The sequence below is a fragment of the Vicia villosa genome, linkage group LG7 (genome assembly GCF_029867415.1).
Source record: "Vicia villosa cultivar HV-30 ecotype Madison, WI linkage group LG7, Vvil1.0, whole genome shotgun sequence".
In the NCBI taxonomy this organism is placed as follows: domain Eukaryota; kingdom Viridiplantae; phylum Streptophyta; class Magnoliopsida; order Fabales; family Fabaceae; genus Vicia; species Vicia villosa.
This window is the reverse complement of record NC_081186.1, coordinates 102766419-102784265: the sequence shown is the minus strand read 5'-3', so window position 1 is coordinate 102784265 and position 17847 is coordinate 102766419. Positions and strand designations below refer to the sequence as shown.

Below are 17847 nucleotides of genomic sequence, written 5' to 3'. Positions count from 1 at the left end.
CTCGTCACTAAGAACAAAAGTGCACCCTAATCTTTGAATTTCTCTGAACACACGGGCCATTTTCTTATTGTCTAGTAAATGGAAAAACTCAGGTAAAATGGGAATAAAATTGTGGTGACAAGGAAGACGAGGGAGAGGAGCACCGTCCAGGAAAATGGAAAATTAAGCCCCAATAAACTCCAGCCCTCCTCTAAAACAGGTTGGAACACTTTCTTTTAACGTTTAGCAGGAATCCTCAAGACATCAACAAATTAATGTTTGAATGTGGGGTCTCAAATAAGTTACTCCCTCTGTCCCAAAATAAATGTCACATTTGTAAAAATTATTTGTCCCAAAATAAGTGTCACTTTTAGTTCCCAATACAATTTTAGCTTTTATCTTCCAATTGTACCCTCTAATTAATCCTCTTCATTGACTATTTCTCTCACATTACATTAATGATGATAAGAATACACCAATAACAAATAAGGATAATTTAGTAAAATTGTCATTATCTCTCTTTCATTTATTACATTTTCTTAATTTGTGTGAAAGTGTCAACTATGACACTTATTTTGGGACGGAGAGAGTAAAATTTAAGATTGGTGTCTAACTTAGTGTTTTAAGGATTGGATGAATTTATTTGTAAGTCATAACACTCATGTGAGTAAATTTTATGGGCAAATTGTGTATTGAAATGCAAATTCAATGAAATGTGAACGGGTGGAATGGATGAATTTAAAAAATAGACAAGTTTTAATGCATAAAAATATTATGATGCATATGAAATGTAACTACTTATGGATGAAATAATATTGTGAACTTGAAGAAATCCAAGAACACTTAGCATAAGTGTATTTCTTTTAGTGAAAAATCAATTTTAATGTTAAAGAGTTGTGCAAGATTTTTAGTGAAATATACAAGTTTATGCTTAAAGAGCAGCACAAAATAATGTAAAAAAAGATTTTAAAAAATGAAATAAGTAAAATTGTTAATCGTTAGCAAATTTTTAAAAATACACATAAATAATAAAAAAATGAAAATGATAAATTTTAAATTCAAGTAAATTTGTTAATCTTTAATTAGCATTAGAGTGTAATTTTTTAAATATTAAAGAGACTTTGAACAAAGTCTTTTAGTGTTATTTTTTTTTTCTAGTGTTATTTGAAACTAATAAGTAGAACTCTTCACCTCCACATATCTAATAGAATTAAATTGACAAGTCCTAAATCTTATTGATAAGTCTAACCTCTATCTAGATAACTAAACCTTAAACACGGTACAACTGAATCTTAAAAGTTTGTTGTTTCCTTTCAAATAAAGACAACCATTCCTTATCTAATGTGTGTGCAACTACACTAAAAATACACCATTAAGAAAAAGGAAGAGAAATTTCAAGGTCACTCATCTTAAATCCAGAATTATAATATACTATTAAATAATTAATTTTCATTATCATAGAATTACATAGACGAGAATGGATCCTCTCATATTTTATCCCTTCTGCTCCTATGCTGCTATAAATCTAACGGTTGTTAAGCAAGAAAATAATAATAAACTAGAAAAGAGGTAGACATAGAATATAATCTAAAGGTAAGAATTGTGGCTGACCCAAGGGCAATAGAGGAAAAGCTGGAGAGAATTTATATCCCGACACAGACACACTTAAAAATAATAATGTATTCTTTTGTATATAGTTTAATAGAAGTAGAATGTTTTGTATTCTTTTGAAGTGTTTGCTTGATTCTTTATTGACATGGCTTTTCTTTTTTATGCTCGGCTCAATGTTTCATTTTAAACTGCAACTTCAGTGGAAGCCAAAAGAATGCGTCTCCTATATTCAGCTAGAGCCCATGTTGGAAAAATATCCCTATACATTGCATAATGCAGCATACAATTTTTCATGAATACTCCTGTGAGTTCCTGCCATGACATGAATAAAAACTTAATTAACAACTTATTAGCTTACCATCACAAAATTTATGCTATTAAAACATCTTATTTAGTCATTAATCATATAGTGGACGGCATCAAGTTTTATAAATTTAGGGAGCAGAGAAAATTACTCCAAATTAGCTTTTGCAAGTTTATGCCCAAAAATATTTAGATTTTGCAAGAAACATAGCCTAGGTTATTAAGCCCAATTTTGTCAACAAGTTGGACTGTCAAGGTAACAAATTTGACATGATCTACTAAATTTTGATGAACATAAATAGAAGACTCAAAAACACTTTCTGATGTAAGATATAAGTAGATTATATGAACTTCAATCTTGTAAAGATCTCAAAAATTGTGTTTTAGGTTGAAAAATTCACAGAATTATTGAAATTTGAAAATTGCTTATTAATATAGTCTTAATATAGGTTTATTTTGAATTGAGATTTATTGTACTCATATTAGTCTATCAATATAATTTTTGCAACATAATACATGTTCCTCGGATATTAATCTTTTTGTGTCATATTTTTCAAATTCTCACTTGCTTCATCACACTCATTAAACACAACTTTTGATAAATATACAATAGACATAATATCAAAATTAAAAGATTGAGATGAACCTGTTGGGGCCAATCACCCTCTTCTGATTGGAAATTGATGATCAACTTTACAGCACGATGAAGAGGTGTAGGGTCTCTCTCCACCTGCACAAATATACAAAATAGTCATATTTTGATATTCATTAGTAGTTAGAGTAGCAACTAAGCATTTTGAATATTTATTTACAGTAAAAAGTGAAGATACCTGACCAGCATGAATTAAACCCATAATAGCCCATGATGTTTGCACAATATTAGATTGGCTTCCTTCAAGAGGTACATATATCTGCATTATTTTCACTCAATGACATATCATAATTTGTGTGTGTATGTATCTGCATTATCTTTCGAATATTTTTTATTAATTAAGATACATGTGTAATTACAGAAATTAACTTATCTAGATAAATGAGATCTATTTAAGGCACTGACTTCTCGATAAATATTTTTCACACACAATAGTCAATATTAAATTGAATACAGACCAAATGATTAAGGTTCCAAATATCTACCACTGTGCCAAATTTGTTAAATATTTTCTAAATATTATTAGTTTGGTTCATTTTGAATCCATGCAATACCTTTGAATTAATTAATTAATTAGTAGGTTATAATAATTCAACAACGAACCTTTTTTGAGTTAGAAAGATGGCTCTCCCCCCATCCACCATCCTCTCTTTGTGTTGTGAGCAAAAATTCAACAGCTTTGCGAATGGCGGAACAATTGTCAAAAGTCTTGCCAGCAGCCGCTAGACCGCTAAGAGCAAACCAAGAACCATAAGTGAAACAAATTCCCCAATTTCCATACCATGAACCATCACTTGTTTGTTTATATTCGATAAATCGAACCGCATTTGCAATGAAATTTTCAACCTCTTTATTTCTGTGTTCTGGATATAGTTTTTTAAACAAAACTAAAGCTTGAATTGCTGATGAAGTGCATTCAACATATTCACGTTCAACTACAATTTCATCAAGAAATTCAATTGGATTGAATAGCTGAAAATTAATAACAAATATAATTAATTACTAGTATATATATACACTATAGAGAACAAATTAATGTAAGAGATTTAACAAATATTCTAATTTTTTGGTTATTGATTAATATCATAATACTTACTTCTAACCATTCTACAGCTTCTGATGGCTCCCAAGCCGGTAAACCACCTTTTTTACCCTGTAACAATACATAAAAAACAAATCATGTTTAATAAGAATATTGAACATTAATTACACTTTGATGATTATATATTGTATAAATGTGGTTGATTCAACATTTGATTTTAGCCTATTAACATAATCTTTGCATTTGCCAATTTTTTCAGAGTATTCTTTATTATGGATGATAGTTGGGTGAATGTTTATTACGTTGGTGATAAGCATGTGAATAAAGTGGAAGAGTTTTAATAATTTGCTTTTAAAAACTTTTTAAAATTAATTAAATGTTTTCATTTCCTTGTAAATTAGATATTTTAATATGGCAATTAATTTCAATATTAATGTGTCTTATTATTTGTTACAAAAGGGAACTAATATATCATTTTAATATTATTTACATACACCAAGAATATCAATAAATTTGGATGATTTTTTAATGAAATTACTTATGCTTTCCTATGATACCATTAATTTATTATCGCATTTCACTTATTTCTCTCTTTATAATAAATAGTTAAGTGGTGCAAAATTTCAAATTAAAAATTAAAAAAATATACCAAAGAATGAAGAGATAGTAGAGGACTTGCCTGGAGTGATAATAGAATATTGACGGAATCATATAACATTTCAGGTTCCATCTTTTCCCCCACAATATTCGCAGGCAACATAGAAAAAAGCAGACAACACTAAAACAAGTGCAAAATAAATTAACAAATATGTGTATTTTGTTTGTGATTGTAAAAGTAGACAACACACTCTTATATTGTTAGTTAGTTACCTTTAAACCTTCTGCTGTGCAATCAGTAACAGACCATCCATGATCTTTATCAGAGAAGGTCCATGACCCTTTAGAGATATGACGATACATGCTTTTAAAGTCTCCTGAAGGGTTGTCCCTAACCTATAAAATGAATAGTAGCACACATGTTTTCCAATTGTTTAATGAACACTAACTTTGCACTTGATGACATTTTTGTCATATATAATTAAAAACAATATATTTATACAAGTTATAGTTAATACAAATTTTATAATGTATAAGAGTGTGCACATAATAAGAAACATTAAATACTGATAAATAGGAAAGTTTATATTGTTCTTTTTCATGGTTAGTTATACTCATCTTAACAAAGAGAGAGTACACATGTTAATAGATGATAAATATAAGAGTATTTTTAAAATTTAGTAAATATAATGTTCTTATCACTGAATTTAAGTCCACCTGGGACATCTTGATGAATTCATGTCCTTTTGCAAGGGTCGGACCAATATCCTCAATCAGGTTAGTGGCAAGCAAGGTTTGAATGATCAAATTAGCATCCCATGTTTGGCTACCAAAACTCTGCATTATAAAAATATGTGCATTTATATGTGATGATGTAATAATAGTGATAATATTCTAGTAATTGACTTGCATTAAAATAAGGTAATATAATTTGTACATGCAAGGTCATTCCATCTTCTGAAACCCATAAATAATCTGGGAGCCTAGCAAGATGCTTCTTGAATGCATCTCCATTTGAATCTTCCACCCAACATGCTAGCATGCACAAAACCTAAAAGGAATTTTTGTTCATCAATTTAAATGACTTAATCCCCTATTATATAGATTATTATATAGATTATTATATAGATTATTATCTAGATTTTTTTATTATTGTGATAACTACCTTTTCTATACACCCAATAGTTATGTATCGACTATTTTCATCTTCATAATGGATATGTTTCATTACTGTTTCGAGAGCTTTTTCTCTAACCAGCTTTTTAAAAGGCCAATGAGTCAAAAGTGGCTCCATGCAAATGTATAAACTATCCCATATTAGATCTTGTATCAAAGGATGTGGATTGTAAACATCTTCCTGCATTTTTCATAGAAAAACAAATTATTTATAAAAAGAGTACAAGATATACTTAAACCAAATTAAAAAAGAGATCTTCTAGCAAATAATATATGAAATGGGCAATTATTGCTCTCATTCAGTATTGTCCATGGCGTATAACAGTGAGCCAAAATACCAGCATACCAGCCACTATGTGGTGTTGTTAAGTTGGACGATGGTATAAAAAACCATAATATTTGCCAATATTTACCACTGCGAGGAGCCAAAAAACTGCCACGTATATCTCCCATGACAGTTATATTATAAATAGGATATGTATATATACACATTATGGTTAATCAAAGATTAAATTCCTCACCTTTGCACATAGGTGACGTGTTTTTTTCCAGTTAACTTTTGCATAAGGTTGATTCAAGAGTTCTTCTCTTAACATTAGGATGAGTGGTGTGATTGGACCCACAAATCTCTTCCCATACAAGTAAGACATAGGCATGTATACCAATCGGCAATAACACAACATTCTAACTGTATTTGGTATAAGATAAAAATGAAATAGAATAAACACTCAATTTAATACATTATATTCATTAAAAATGTGAAAAAAATAAGTTAATTACTAAACCTGGATGCTTAAGAAGAAAGGAAGGAAGCATCCAAAACTCAGGGGGCATTGGGTTACTTGCACGCCAATCCAAGATGCCAAGTATCTGTATTGTTTCAATATTCTATCAGATTAGCATATATGTACATTATTTTTTTGCATAATTATATATATTTTATATTAGATAAAACATTACCGAAAGCCAGAATTTCCCCCATGAAGATATATGTGTCACCCCACCATGATTATGAATCCATTTTCTTGCTCTAGCACAAGCATTTTCTTTACCTCCATTCGGACCTTCTCCAAGTATTCGCATACATATGTAATTTAGTACAGTACAAAACATGATACTGTGACCCTCCACGTGAAGTCCCCACCCTCCATCTTCATTCTTTAAATGAAAATGCAACATAACCAACATTAAATGTTATTTTTTTGAATGAATATATTTCAAGCTATATGTGGTTGAGTAAGACGACCAAGTTAATTGATTAATATGATAAAGTGAAAAGATTATAATTCTCTTATTTTTTTCTACTTAGTCAATACGTCTTGAAATAGAACAAGTATTACTCTTAAAATTTAGGTTGAGTTTAACTCGACTCTACAAAACCAACTTGTAAGGTGAGAGATGTATCCCACTTAAAAATATACTTTCAAGTCATTATATTCAATGCGGGAGTCTCAACACACAAACTCATGGTTCAAACTTGACATTTGAAGCATTGTTCAATAGTAGGTGGCCTAATAGATCTTGGATAGACTCTTATATCATTTTACAATTTTATATTGGAATTATATCAATCTTAAAAAACAGTTTATAATGCAATGAGTGCCACTATATTTTGACCTAATCTCTTTTTGATGTGGGAATTGAATTTTCCTAATACACACCCTAATGCCCAACACCATTGGATTTTGTGCGTAGAGTAAACTAGGGTAACTCATACTTATTAACATGACGTATAAAGTGAGAGATATCTCTAGCTTTTGAACACATTTTCATACCATATCTCATCAAATTTGAGACTGTGATCAACACACTCTCTCAAACTTTGGACATTTTTAATGTGGCTCGAGTGGTTCATAAAGGATGGCCAGAGACATATATTTTGGATAAGTCTGATACCATTTTACAAATTTGATTAGGTATAGTTTAATGCTACAAAATTGGTTTGGTATAAGGTAGGGGATGTCTCCTATTCGTATAAATACATTTTTAAGTCATACATTATTTGAGTGTGGGATTCTTAAGAATACCTGATGACAATATATATAACGAAGTATCTCTTTCACATACTCATCGGAAAACATCGAATCAAGAAGTCCTGTAACGTACATACAAAAGACCTGCAATGTTTTAAGTGAATGGAAAAGTTCATCTTAATTAGTACATTAGCATATTGGAATTGAACTTTATATTTAGAAAAAATGTATATGTAAAGCAAGCTCAAGGAATTGTTTTTATTTTGACAAAATCTATTTTTATAGTGTTTAATAATATATGTAATCTTAATTTCATGTGTATAATAAAAATTCAGAATTTTCTATAAATAAATTTCATAAACATTAACATAATGTTTTCAAACTTTGATTTTCTATGTTCATTTTTATTACTGATGGTTGAATATGAAATGAAATGATAATTGATATAGTTTACTAATGAATATATATATATATATATATATATATATATATATATATATATATATATATATATATATATGAGGAGGGTTATATTTACTCCAGGAGTAAGTTATTATAACTTACTCCAAATCTATACCATTGATTCTTTTCAATCTAGTGGTTAAAAATAATAAGTAATTAAATGTAGAGAGAGAAAACTATTACTTATTATTATTAACCATTAGATTGAGAAGAATCAATGGTCTAGATTTGGAGTAAGTTATAATAACTTACTCCTGAAGTAAATATAACCTTCCCCTCTCTCTCTCTCTCTCTCTCTCTCTCTCTCTCTCTCTCTCTCTCTCTCTCTCTCTCTCTCTCTCTCTCTCTCTCTCTCTCTCTCTCTCTCTCTCTCTCTCTCTCTCTCTCTCTCTCTCTCTCTCTCTCTCTCTCTCTCTCTCTCTCTCTCTCTCTCTCTCTCTCTCTCTCTCTCTATCTATCTATATATATATATATATATATATATGAGGAGAGATATATTTACTCCAAGAGTAAGGGTTAAACACTTACTCCGAATCTTAGCCATTGATTTTCATTGATCGAACGGTTTTAATTGATCATTTAATCTAATTATTTTTGGAAATATTTTTCTATATAAAAAATTAATTAAAACCGTTAGATTAATGATAATCAATGGTTAAGATTTGGAGTAAGTGTTCAACATTTACTCTTGGAGTAAATATATCCCTCCTATATATATATATATATATAGGGGACGACTCAAGTGAGAACACTTGGTTATTATGAGAAATGAGAACAACGAATCACGACCATTAGATTTGATTTTAATGGACTGGATTAGTTTATCTTTCTGTGTTGATTTAAAATAAATATTAAGGATCATGGAAAGAGAAACCAATCAAGTCCATTAAAATCAAATCTAATGGTCATGATTCATTGTTCTCATTTCTCATAATAACCAAGTGTTCTCACTTGAGTCGTCCCCTATATATATATATATATATATATATATATATATATATATATATATATATATATATATATATATATATATATATATATATATATATATATATATATATATATAGGGAGCATATCAAGTGAGAGCATTTTTAAATGAGAGATGAGAGGAAGAAATATTAACCATTGGATTTATCAAGAGAGAGAATGTTAATACATTAATGAAGCTATTATATTCTCTTTCTTGATGAATTCAATGGTTGATATTTCTTTCTCTCATCTCTCATTTAAAAATGCTCTCACTTGATATGCTCCCTATATATATATATATATATATATATATATATATATATATATATATATATATATATATATATATATATATATATATATATATATATATATATATATATATATATATATATATATATATATATATATATATTACAAAAGATTAACATTTAGTGACAGCAATAATCCTAAGATAAAAGGTGAAAAACCATAAGTGTAGCCCATAAAACCTACGTTGCCTAACCACTATCTTTGAATTCAATAGTTCTCTATAGCTAAGAAAGCATTGTTGCACTCTACCTAGTGAACATTATTTACCAGCCTCCTTGCAATTAAAGAATATATGGAAAGTATAAATAACAATAACAATTTTATACTTAGTTTGTCAATTAATTCAATTCATCTTTTGTAGCTCATACAAAATGCAAATGTTAAGAAACCTTCAGGAGTTCTCATAAATGCACTTTGACTCCTAACCTTGTTACAAACACCATAAGAAACTCTTGTACATGCATCCTCTATCCATAGAGCCTGCTATATTACTCGTAAGTGATAGGATTACAAATAAAGTAACATCATTACATCTTTCTCTTTTAATATTTAGTACAAGCTCAATAAGTTTTCATAAGAAATAAACGGAAAGCACCGCATTCCAAACCTTGCCTCTCAACAAATAACATTTTTTTTGTAAACCCTGACTACTCACCTTCAATGAACTGATTTTTTGATTAATTTATCTTACCCTACTAACTTAGACATTTAAATATACTCTTATTCCTGAACATTGATTTCCCTTTAAATCTAATTAATCCTAATTTTGATCTATAACAAGGTCGCCAAACACTTGACATTACATGCATTCACATTGTCATCAAAATTATTTCCGCAATAATAATATAAGAGTAAACCCTCTCCACCAATTCATCCACCACCACCACCTTGACTCTCATTCCATCAGTTTTATTATAAAGTTGAATTTACACCAAACCATTGCAGTATTTTTCCCCACATACTCTAAAATGTTGGACTTAAAAAAAATAAATGGCTTGCATCCTCAATCATTCAACAACCACAATCTCTCAATCCTTTTTCCATAAAACTTTCTAGCCTCTTTCAATCTAACATCTATTAAAAAGCGCATCTCTATAAGCCACTTCAATTGCTTCTTCGACCTCGCATCAGAAGAGACAACCCCCTTGGCATAACCCAGACTCTCGAAGAAGGATATCAGTGGCCCATTCAGAAAAATGTCTTTTTGAGACAAATCATCCATAATATAAACATAAGACCCAGAATCTGACAAGAAGTGGATTTGAAGAATGAATTTGGAGAATATGATTGAGCATTGATAAGGTGTCCCTAGGTCTATGAGTCATATATTAACATAAGCCTTTTATTGAGGGGAATGACCAAAAGAATCGTTTTTGAAATGTTTTAGATTATCAGAGTAAATGTCAAACATCCTGGTATATTGTCATAGAGTACTCCATTATGAGGAATATTGTCAATACAAAAAGAAAAAGCGAAGAAACAACACAATACACATTCAAGGGTAAAGATTCAGTGCTATGTTTAAATATGTCAATGACAAAAATTCAAATATTAGAGACCTTAAAAACATACCCTCCAAAAACCCAAATAAAAAAGAAAAAATTAGAAAGAAAGGAAACTATAGACCTTACCTTAAAGAAATAAAGATTATCGTCTGCGTGTCTCATGTACCAAGTAACAAAATATTGCATATGAACTTAATAAAAAATCATCGCAAAAGAGCTCGCAAGAAATAAGAAAGTTGATGATACAAAAGAGGAAGAGCTTCTACAGTTTGCAAATGATGAAAAAGGAAAAAAACCATACTTCAAGAACTCTTTAATTTTTATGTGCCCCGATCACAAAAGGACCGTATGAACCACTATATTGGGAAGCTCAAGTCGCACCATCAACAGTCAGGATCTCCTTGTTCGAGGTACTTGTGAATCCTAAGATAGAAGAGACATCTTTACTGACTAGTATAGGGACACATGTTAGAAGCTCCCTATAAAATGCTACCCATTATAGAAAATGCTTTTAATGCGCCTGTTCCCAACAAAAGTAACGTCTCAGCGAGACTTTTCACTTGCAGCATCCAGCCTAGGAACGTACGCGACATACCCTTGTCCTACAAAACATTGAGAAGTATTTGGGGTAGGGCAACTATTATGGATCGTTTACAAGGCCCATATCGAAATACCCATGAGCGACATCAAGTGAAGAACGCATGGAGTAGGTGGTTCCTCCTTCCACCAAGGGAAGATGACCCCTCCTTCCAAATGTCACTACACCATTTTTGACTTTAGGCAACGAAACAATAGACAACGGCTTCAAAACCGTGGCCAAATGGGGAATAACCTGCACTTTTTACGCGTTGTCAAGTTTTTAAATTTATGGAGAAAAAGCGTAGCCTTTTCAGTTTACGCTACGGTTTATTAATTGTGGGCTTAACATAACCGTTGCCTATTATATATAGACTGCGGTTTTTTTGCCTAAACAAAGACTACGGTTTTTGTGAAATGGACCATGGGTAAATAACTGTTGCTTATTAATGTTAGCCACTCATGAAAAACCGCATATTAAATATTTGAGTGTCCCCACTAAATCTATATTTTTACACTCTTTCTTATTCGAAGATATTGGTTGAAAGACCACCAGTTTAGCAAAACATGAAAGGGAGAACAAAATATTTAATGTTGATTTCAATATATTAAAATTAATGAAATTAAATAAAGATTTAATCACTCTAACTATCACAAAAACTAAATCATTACAACTTTATTATTGTGATTTTATAATTAATTACACTATAATATTAAAATGTTATATTAATTAAATAATTAAATAATTCTACAACATTAGTTATTTTTTATTACAAAAGTAATTTATGTAGAATAAATTAAATACCTCTATTTGCAATTTTTGTTAACGTATAATAAATAACATATTGTAGTGAAGTTTATATTCTTTCCTATCTTTGATATTAATATTTAGAAGGTATTTACTAATTTGTAAGATAATAAACTATTCTATATTTTTATAGAATTATAAGAATATAACAATAGGTCTATTTGTTTAATTTCATGGCAATTTAATTAAAATTAAATTACTGTGAGTATCCGGGAAAAAATTAAGTCATGAAATTTTATTAGTGATTTTAAATAATTTACAATTTAATATTGAGATGCTATATGAATTTATTATTATTAATATTACTATAGTAATTATTAATTATTAATTATTAATTATTAATTATAATTTTTTTACAAAAATAATACTGCATAACAAATTAGGCATGCCTATTTGAAATAAAGTGTTTGTACATTTTTTTTCATTCTTTTTAAAAAAAATAAATGAATGTGTTAAAATAAATTAGTCAGTAATTTCAGAAATATTTTAGTAAATTGAAAAAAAATACAAAAAAAAAGAAGAAGACTTGGTTCAGATCTAAATATCTCTTTATCAGTGCGTTTCTTCCCATAACCCTAGTTCTCCTATTCGTCTTCCTCAAGCACTTCCTCGGCCGCCTTCATCACTCAGACTGTTTCCAAGGTGGTCACCGCTTCGTCTTGTTTCCCTTTATCATTTCTCTATCTTCTATCGGGATAATCTCTTCGTCACTCTTCAAAGGTGAACATGTCTTTTATCTCTAACACTTATTCAATTTCGATTTGCAGATTCGGGCTAAAAAATCCCTTACCATCATGCTCGTAATCTCTTAATTCCTGATTCTAATCTTTGACAATTTTGATGTTTCTCGTTCAATCCCTAAATCCCCTCTTTTATCGATTTCTGTCATTTACATTAATAAAACTTTGACTTGTTTGATTCATCAGATATTTTCTTCTTGTGTTTGGCATCTTGGGTAGAATTGATTCTTTAGATATTTTCTTCTTCTGCTTTTGTTGTGGCCTCCTGGGTAGAATCAATATATGGTGATAGGTTTGCTGATGAAACATGGGTAAGATTCTGTTATTTTGTGAGAGATATTTCACACATATTTGTTTTGAGATTTTTGGGTTATTATCTTTTCTATAACATTAGAGATGAAATAACTCTTTATTTTTCTTCTATTTGTAGGGCAAGTGAAATATTTTTAATGAAAAATGGAACAAAGAAGAAATAATATTGGAGGAATCCACTTGCAAATATATTAGAACAGAAGGAAGAATAGGCAAAAGATTTTTTTACAATTTTTATGAATGAAAATACAAGTTAGGGATGTTGTTAGAGAGGGATTATTAATGTATATTAAATTTAAAACAGAGTTTATTTTTACATACACTATTGGTTGTAGTGAAATTTTTTATTTTTGGAGTAATTAATAAAATTGAATTTTATTAATACTCTATTATTAGTGTTTATTATATATTTGATTTATTGTCTAATTTTAAATAAAATATTTTAAAAAAAGTTGTTAAAAGATTAGGCAACAGTTTTACCTTGTAGCCTAAATAAAAACCGTGGTCCATAATTTATTCAGAAATTCTTGGTCTAATAAATAGACAACGGTTATATAGGTGTAGCTTAATGAAAACCGCACTCTAAAATTAGTTTAAAAACCGCGGCCAATTCCTATTTTTAGGCGACGCTTATTCTTATTCGTGGGCGAAAGTGAGAAAACCGCAGCCTAAACGAATAGGCAACGGCGGCTTATTCCACACGTGAAAAACCGTAGTCTAAAGGCTTAGACTACGGTTTTTATATATTTAGCCACGGTTTTCGATTGTTGCCTAAACTCATTTTTGTTGTAGTGTGTGTTGATCACCGTCTAATTAAATCCAACGGTCATCTGCGCAACACACCTCCTCTCATGCAGACGTTTTTTTACCTCTCACACTATGATAAATAGTGCGTCATTTCAAATATTTAAATTCGTTTATACTCTCGCTGACTTAAATGTTGTAGTGCAAACCTTATATGTGTGAACCCCTTATCCACCACATTGAAACTCCATTTATCCAAGATCTCATCTCACTCATCACTTCTAGTTCCCAAACGCAACAAAAAAACATGTACATTATTATATTATCTCCTCTATTTTGCAATAAAAGTTGTTTAAAATTTTTGCACCTAAATTAAAAAATATTATAAAGTTTTCATGACTTTTTCTTAAATTAACTTATTAATAATTTATGTTTCATCATCATAAGTTAAAGTGAAATATAATATTTTACTAGTAACATACATAATATTAATTAGATAATACAATTATAATAATAATAATAATGAATAATTTTACAATAAAAAAATAAAAAAAATATTTATGAGTCGTTTTTATAAGACGCTTTGGAGAAAAAATTTACACTAAAATATGAGTCGTTTTGTAATACTTTAATGTTATCTATTATCATCTATTCTTTTAATTATTTAAATTTATCTTATCATACCATTAATAAAAGATAGTATTGTAAAAAAAATTACAACTTCTCTTTTCATATAATAATAATTAATTTTTTTTATATGCGTGAAAAGTCAAAACGATTTATAAAAAAACAGAGGAAGTAGAATAGAGTGGTAAAGGTACTAACCAGAGGAGGAAAATAAAATAGAGGACCTGCATTTAAAGAAGGCCAATGGCCATCATTAGACTGAAGTGCGGATAGGTGATGAACGGCTCTTTTCAATGTGATTGTAACTTTTTCTTCTGATATCTCCTCTTCATCTTTGATCTTTACACTTTCTATTGTTTGTTTAAAATTCTTTTCTTTTAGAATCTACATATGTAATAACAAACATGGAGAGTATATAATATTAATTTATTGATGATAGTTACAAATGTATACACACGCATACATATAAGATTAAAATTTATCAAATTAATTAGTAATTTATTTAGATGATCTTACACATCAAATAAAATTTTATAGCACATTTAGTATATTTTTTAAATGATATTTTAATATTTTCTCAAACATTTGAGGATAAGGGATACAACTGTTTGGTAGAAAGTAGTAGACTCTTCCAACTTTAGTTATAATAAAATGAGTTAAAAAAAATACATACCCAAGTTTCAAAGGTCTACATTTTTATTTGTTTGCTTACAAATTAAAACAAAATATAAATTAGTTTACTTGATAACTATTCAGAGATATAAAATACAAAGGCATTTGTTCGAATTCACAGTATCTTATTTACTTATTTGTAAAGGAAAATTTTCAACTATTAAATTGTTTGACAAAAATAAAATAATTTTAACATTCAGAGATCATTTGTAGATTTTTTATTTTTTTAGAGACAGATGTTCCAATTCACAACATCTTATTTCTGTAGATTTTTCTTCAAATTTTATTGCAGATTTTAATTTTAAAAATTTAAAATAAAATATTTTTAACATTTAGAGATCATTTAAAAAAAAAAATTAAGAAATAAAATAAAAAATACACCACCAAAAAATTATTTAAGCCTCAAAAATATTAAATAGTTAAAATTTAAAAAATAATGAAGTTTACGGCAGAGGGTCAACAATATTATTGCAACCAAGATTAAATGTCTAAAGTAAAAGATGAATAAACTTATTGATTTTAGATGAAATTTTCAAACATGAAGAAATGTAAAAATAAATATATTGGTCTTAGTGGTTCATATTTAGATTCAATAATATGTAAAATATAAATATTAGCCAACAAGCAATAATATGTGATAGACAACAAGCAATATTATCCAGTTTTAAACATTTAACGTTAAAAATCAATATAACTGATTAACTTGTTTAAAGAAATAAATATTAGCCATGAAAATAATATAAAATAACTAGTTAAGTTAAGATATTAAAATTCCAATTAAGCCTAAATTTTCAACAAACACGAAAAATCAAATAGTCCAACTAAGAATTATTTTGATAAATTTTGAGTAGTTATCATTTCTTCTCAGTTTTTTGTCAGTGTTGATAAACATCTAGAATCATGTGAACTTATGCATGTAGGACCGTCTGATATTTGATACCTGTGGTCCTATGATTCTTTGGTAGTAGTAGTAATCACTAAAATTGTTTTCTACTTGCATTTCTTAAGAGGTGAGAATAAAATAGATGAGCAGAAGTTATCCATACATTTTGTATGGAGAGATAGAGATAGTTACCTGGAAGCGCCAAAGAAGGTCGCTGCAGGCCTTAACCTTGAAACGGTTGTCGTAGAAATGTTGACGAGCAGCTTCAACTTGAGCTCTCTCCTCAGAAGTACCAGCATTTGGATCAAACTCCCATGTCTGTCTTCCTAAAAAGTTATTTGTGCTGAATATGTTTGGGTCATTTCCACCATCTGATATGTTCAGCTTCCACATCTTACTTTATGTGTAGTATACTATCTCTGCACTTGAATTTATATACTACAAGTTTCAGCATATATTATATTTTAGGCAAAATAAACACGTAATAAATATAAAAAATGAATTAGATTTGTGTCCGTAACCTCAATCACACAAAATAAAATTTAAGATCAATAAGAAATAATCTGATATGTCAACGAGGTGCATAAAAATTAACGTCTTACAAAACTTCATGAAAATTGTTAATTTTAATCATCTTTTTAGCATATAAAATAATTATTTATTGATGTGAAAATTTATAGGTGTGATTTATATGATAATAGTTTTTAATCCAACAATATATTATATTATACGGACTGACGGACATAGAGTGAAGAGTTATCGGAGATATCAAATTACTAAATTCGACATTTTGGTGTCATTTTATCCTTTCATATATATATATATATATATATATATATATATATATATATATATATATATATATATATATATATATATATATATATATATATATATATGAATTAATTTAAATTAGATTGTTGATGGATGATCAAAATAAATCATAAAACTATCAATATTTTATTTTATTTTTTAAGATATTCAATCTAATTATCCATTAAAATAAAATTCATTCTATTTATCCTTTAAATCTTTTTAATGGACTTCATCCATAAAATTAATATAAATAATTTATTTAATTTTTTCAATAAAATAGTTTATATGATATATTTTACAAAAATTATATTTAAAAGAAATACTAAAACAATCTGTTTTATTCTAATATTTCTCGATTTCTCACACTCACGAAACTCATAACGTTAATCATATTAAATAATCTTATATTAGTCTCTCTTTCAATCACGAGAAATCTCGCTCAATTGTTAGGTTGAGAAATGCTAACAACACTCTCTTTTCAACACCATCTCTAACACTCACTTTCTTATTGGTTGAAAAATGTGTGGGTCTTACCACTTTATGTGGAATTCATTTTCAAAGTGAGGGACCCACACATGTTTTAACCAATAGAAAAGCGGGAGTTGGAGAGAATGTTGAAAAGAGAGTGTTGCTAGCACTCCTCTTATTAGCAAACATGTTTAACATGAGACAAGATCTTCTCCATTTTCTTCCTTCTCCATTTTGTGCATTACTAAAGTTTTGAAAATATTAATGTAATGGTGTGACACATAATATGCACATTTATTTTTTATGCCCTACATATATTTCCAAAACTATAGTAATGGAGAGAGAAAATGGAGAGAAAAAATGGAGAGAATCCTATCTCGTTTAACATGTTTAGTTTGAAACAACTACAAATTAATGTAAACACGTTAATAGCTGAGGATGAATAATCAAATTACTATTTTAATCCTTTATTATTTTATGGATCTGGCTAACCAGTATCCTGAGGGTACTATTTAAAGTTTTTAAATAAAAAAATATTTTATAAGAAAATTGACAATTTTAATTTTTAATGCATTAAATACGTATATTTCCAAAAAAAATTTAATTCTTTAAGATTTTAA

At 28.6% G+C, this 17847-nt stretch overlaps 1 protein-coding gene across 4 annotated transcripts; it reads right to left on the bottom strand.

The window, feature by feature from the left end:
* Nucleotides 1-1388: 1388 nt before the first annotated feature.
* On the bottom strand, nt 1389-16405 carry LOC131616260 (mixed-amyrin synthase). Of its 4 annotated transcripts, none has more exons than XM_058887536.1 (17): nt 16136-16404; nt 14587-14772; nt 9503-9559; nt 7388-7477; nt 6321-6518; nt 6146-6230; nt 5882-6048; nt 5350-5541; nt 5122-5235; nt 4902-5021; nt 4458-4580; nt 4267-4365; nt 3642-3698; nt 3149-3517; nt 2724-2804; nt 2540-2623; nt 1389-1902 (listed from the first exon to the last, which is right to left on the bottom strand). In XM_058887536.1, the coding sequence occupies exons 1-17, from the start codon at nt 16334-16336 to the stop codon at nt 1774-1776; spliced, it is 2352 nt and encodes a 783-aa protein (XP_058743519.1). In that variant the 5' UTR covers nt 16337-16404; the 3' UTR covers nt 1389-1773. The 4 variants fall into 4 exon arrangements, with proteins under 4 accessions (XP_058743519.1, XP_058743520.1, XP_058743521.1 ...); XM_058887537.1 differs by having other exon boundaries at nt 9503-9556; XM_058887539.1 differs by having other exon boundaries at nt 1765-1902; nt 2729-2804; nt 16136-16405.
* Between the last annotated feature and the right edge of the window lie 1442 nt (nt 16406-17847).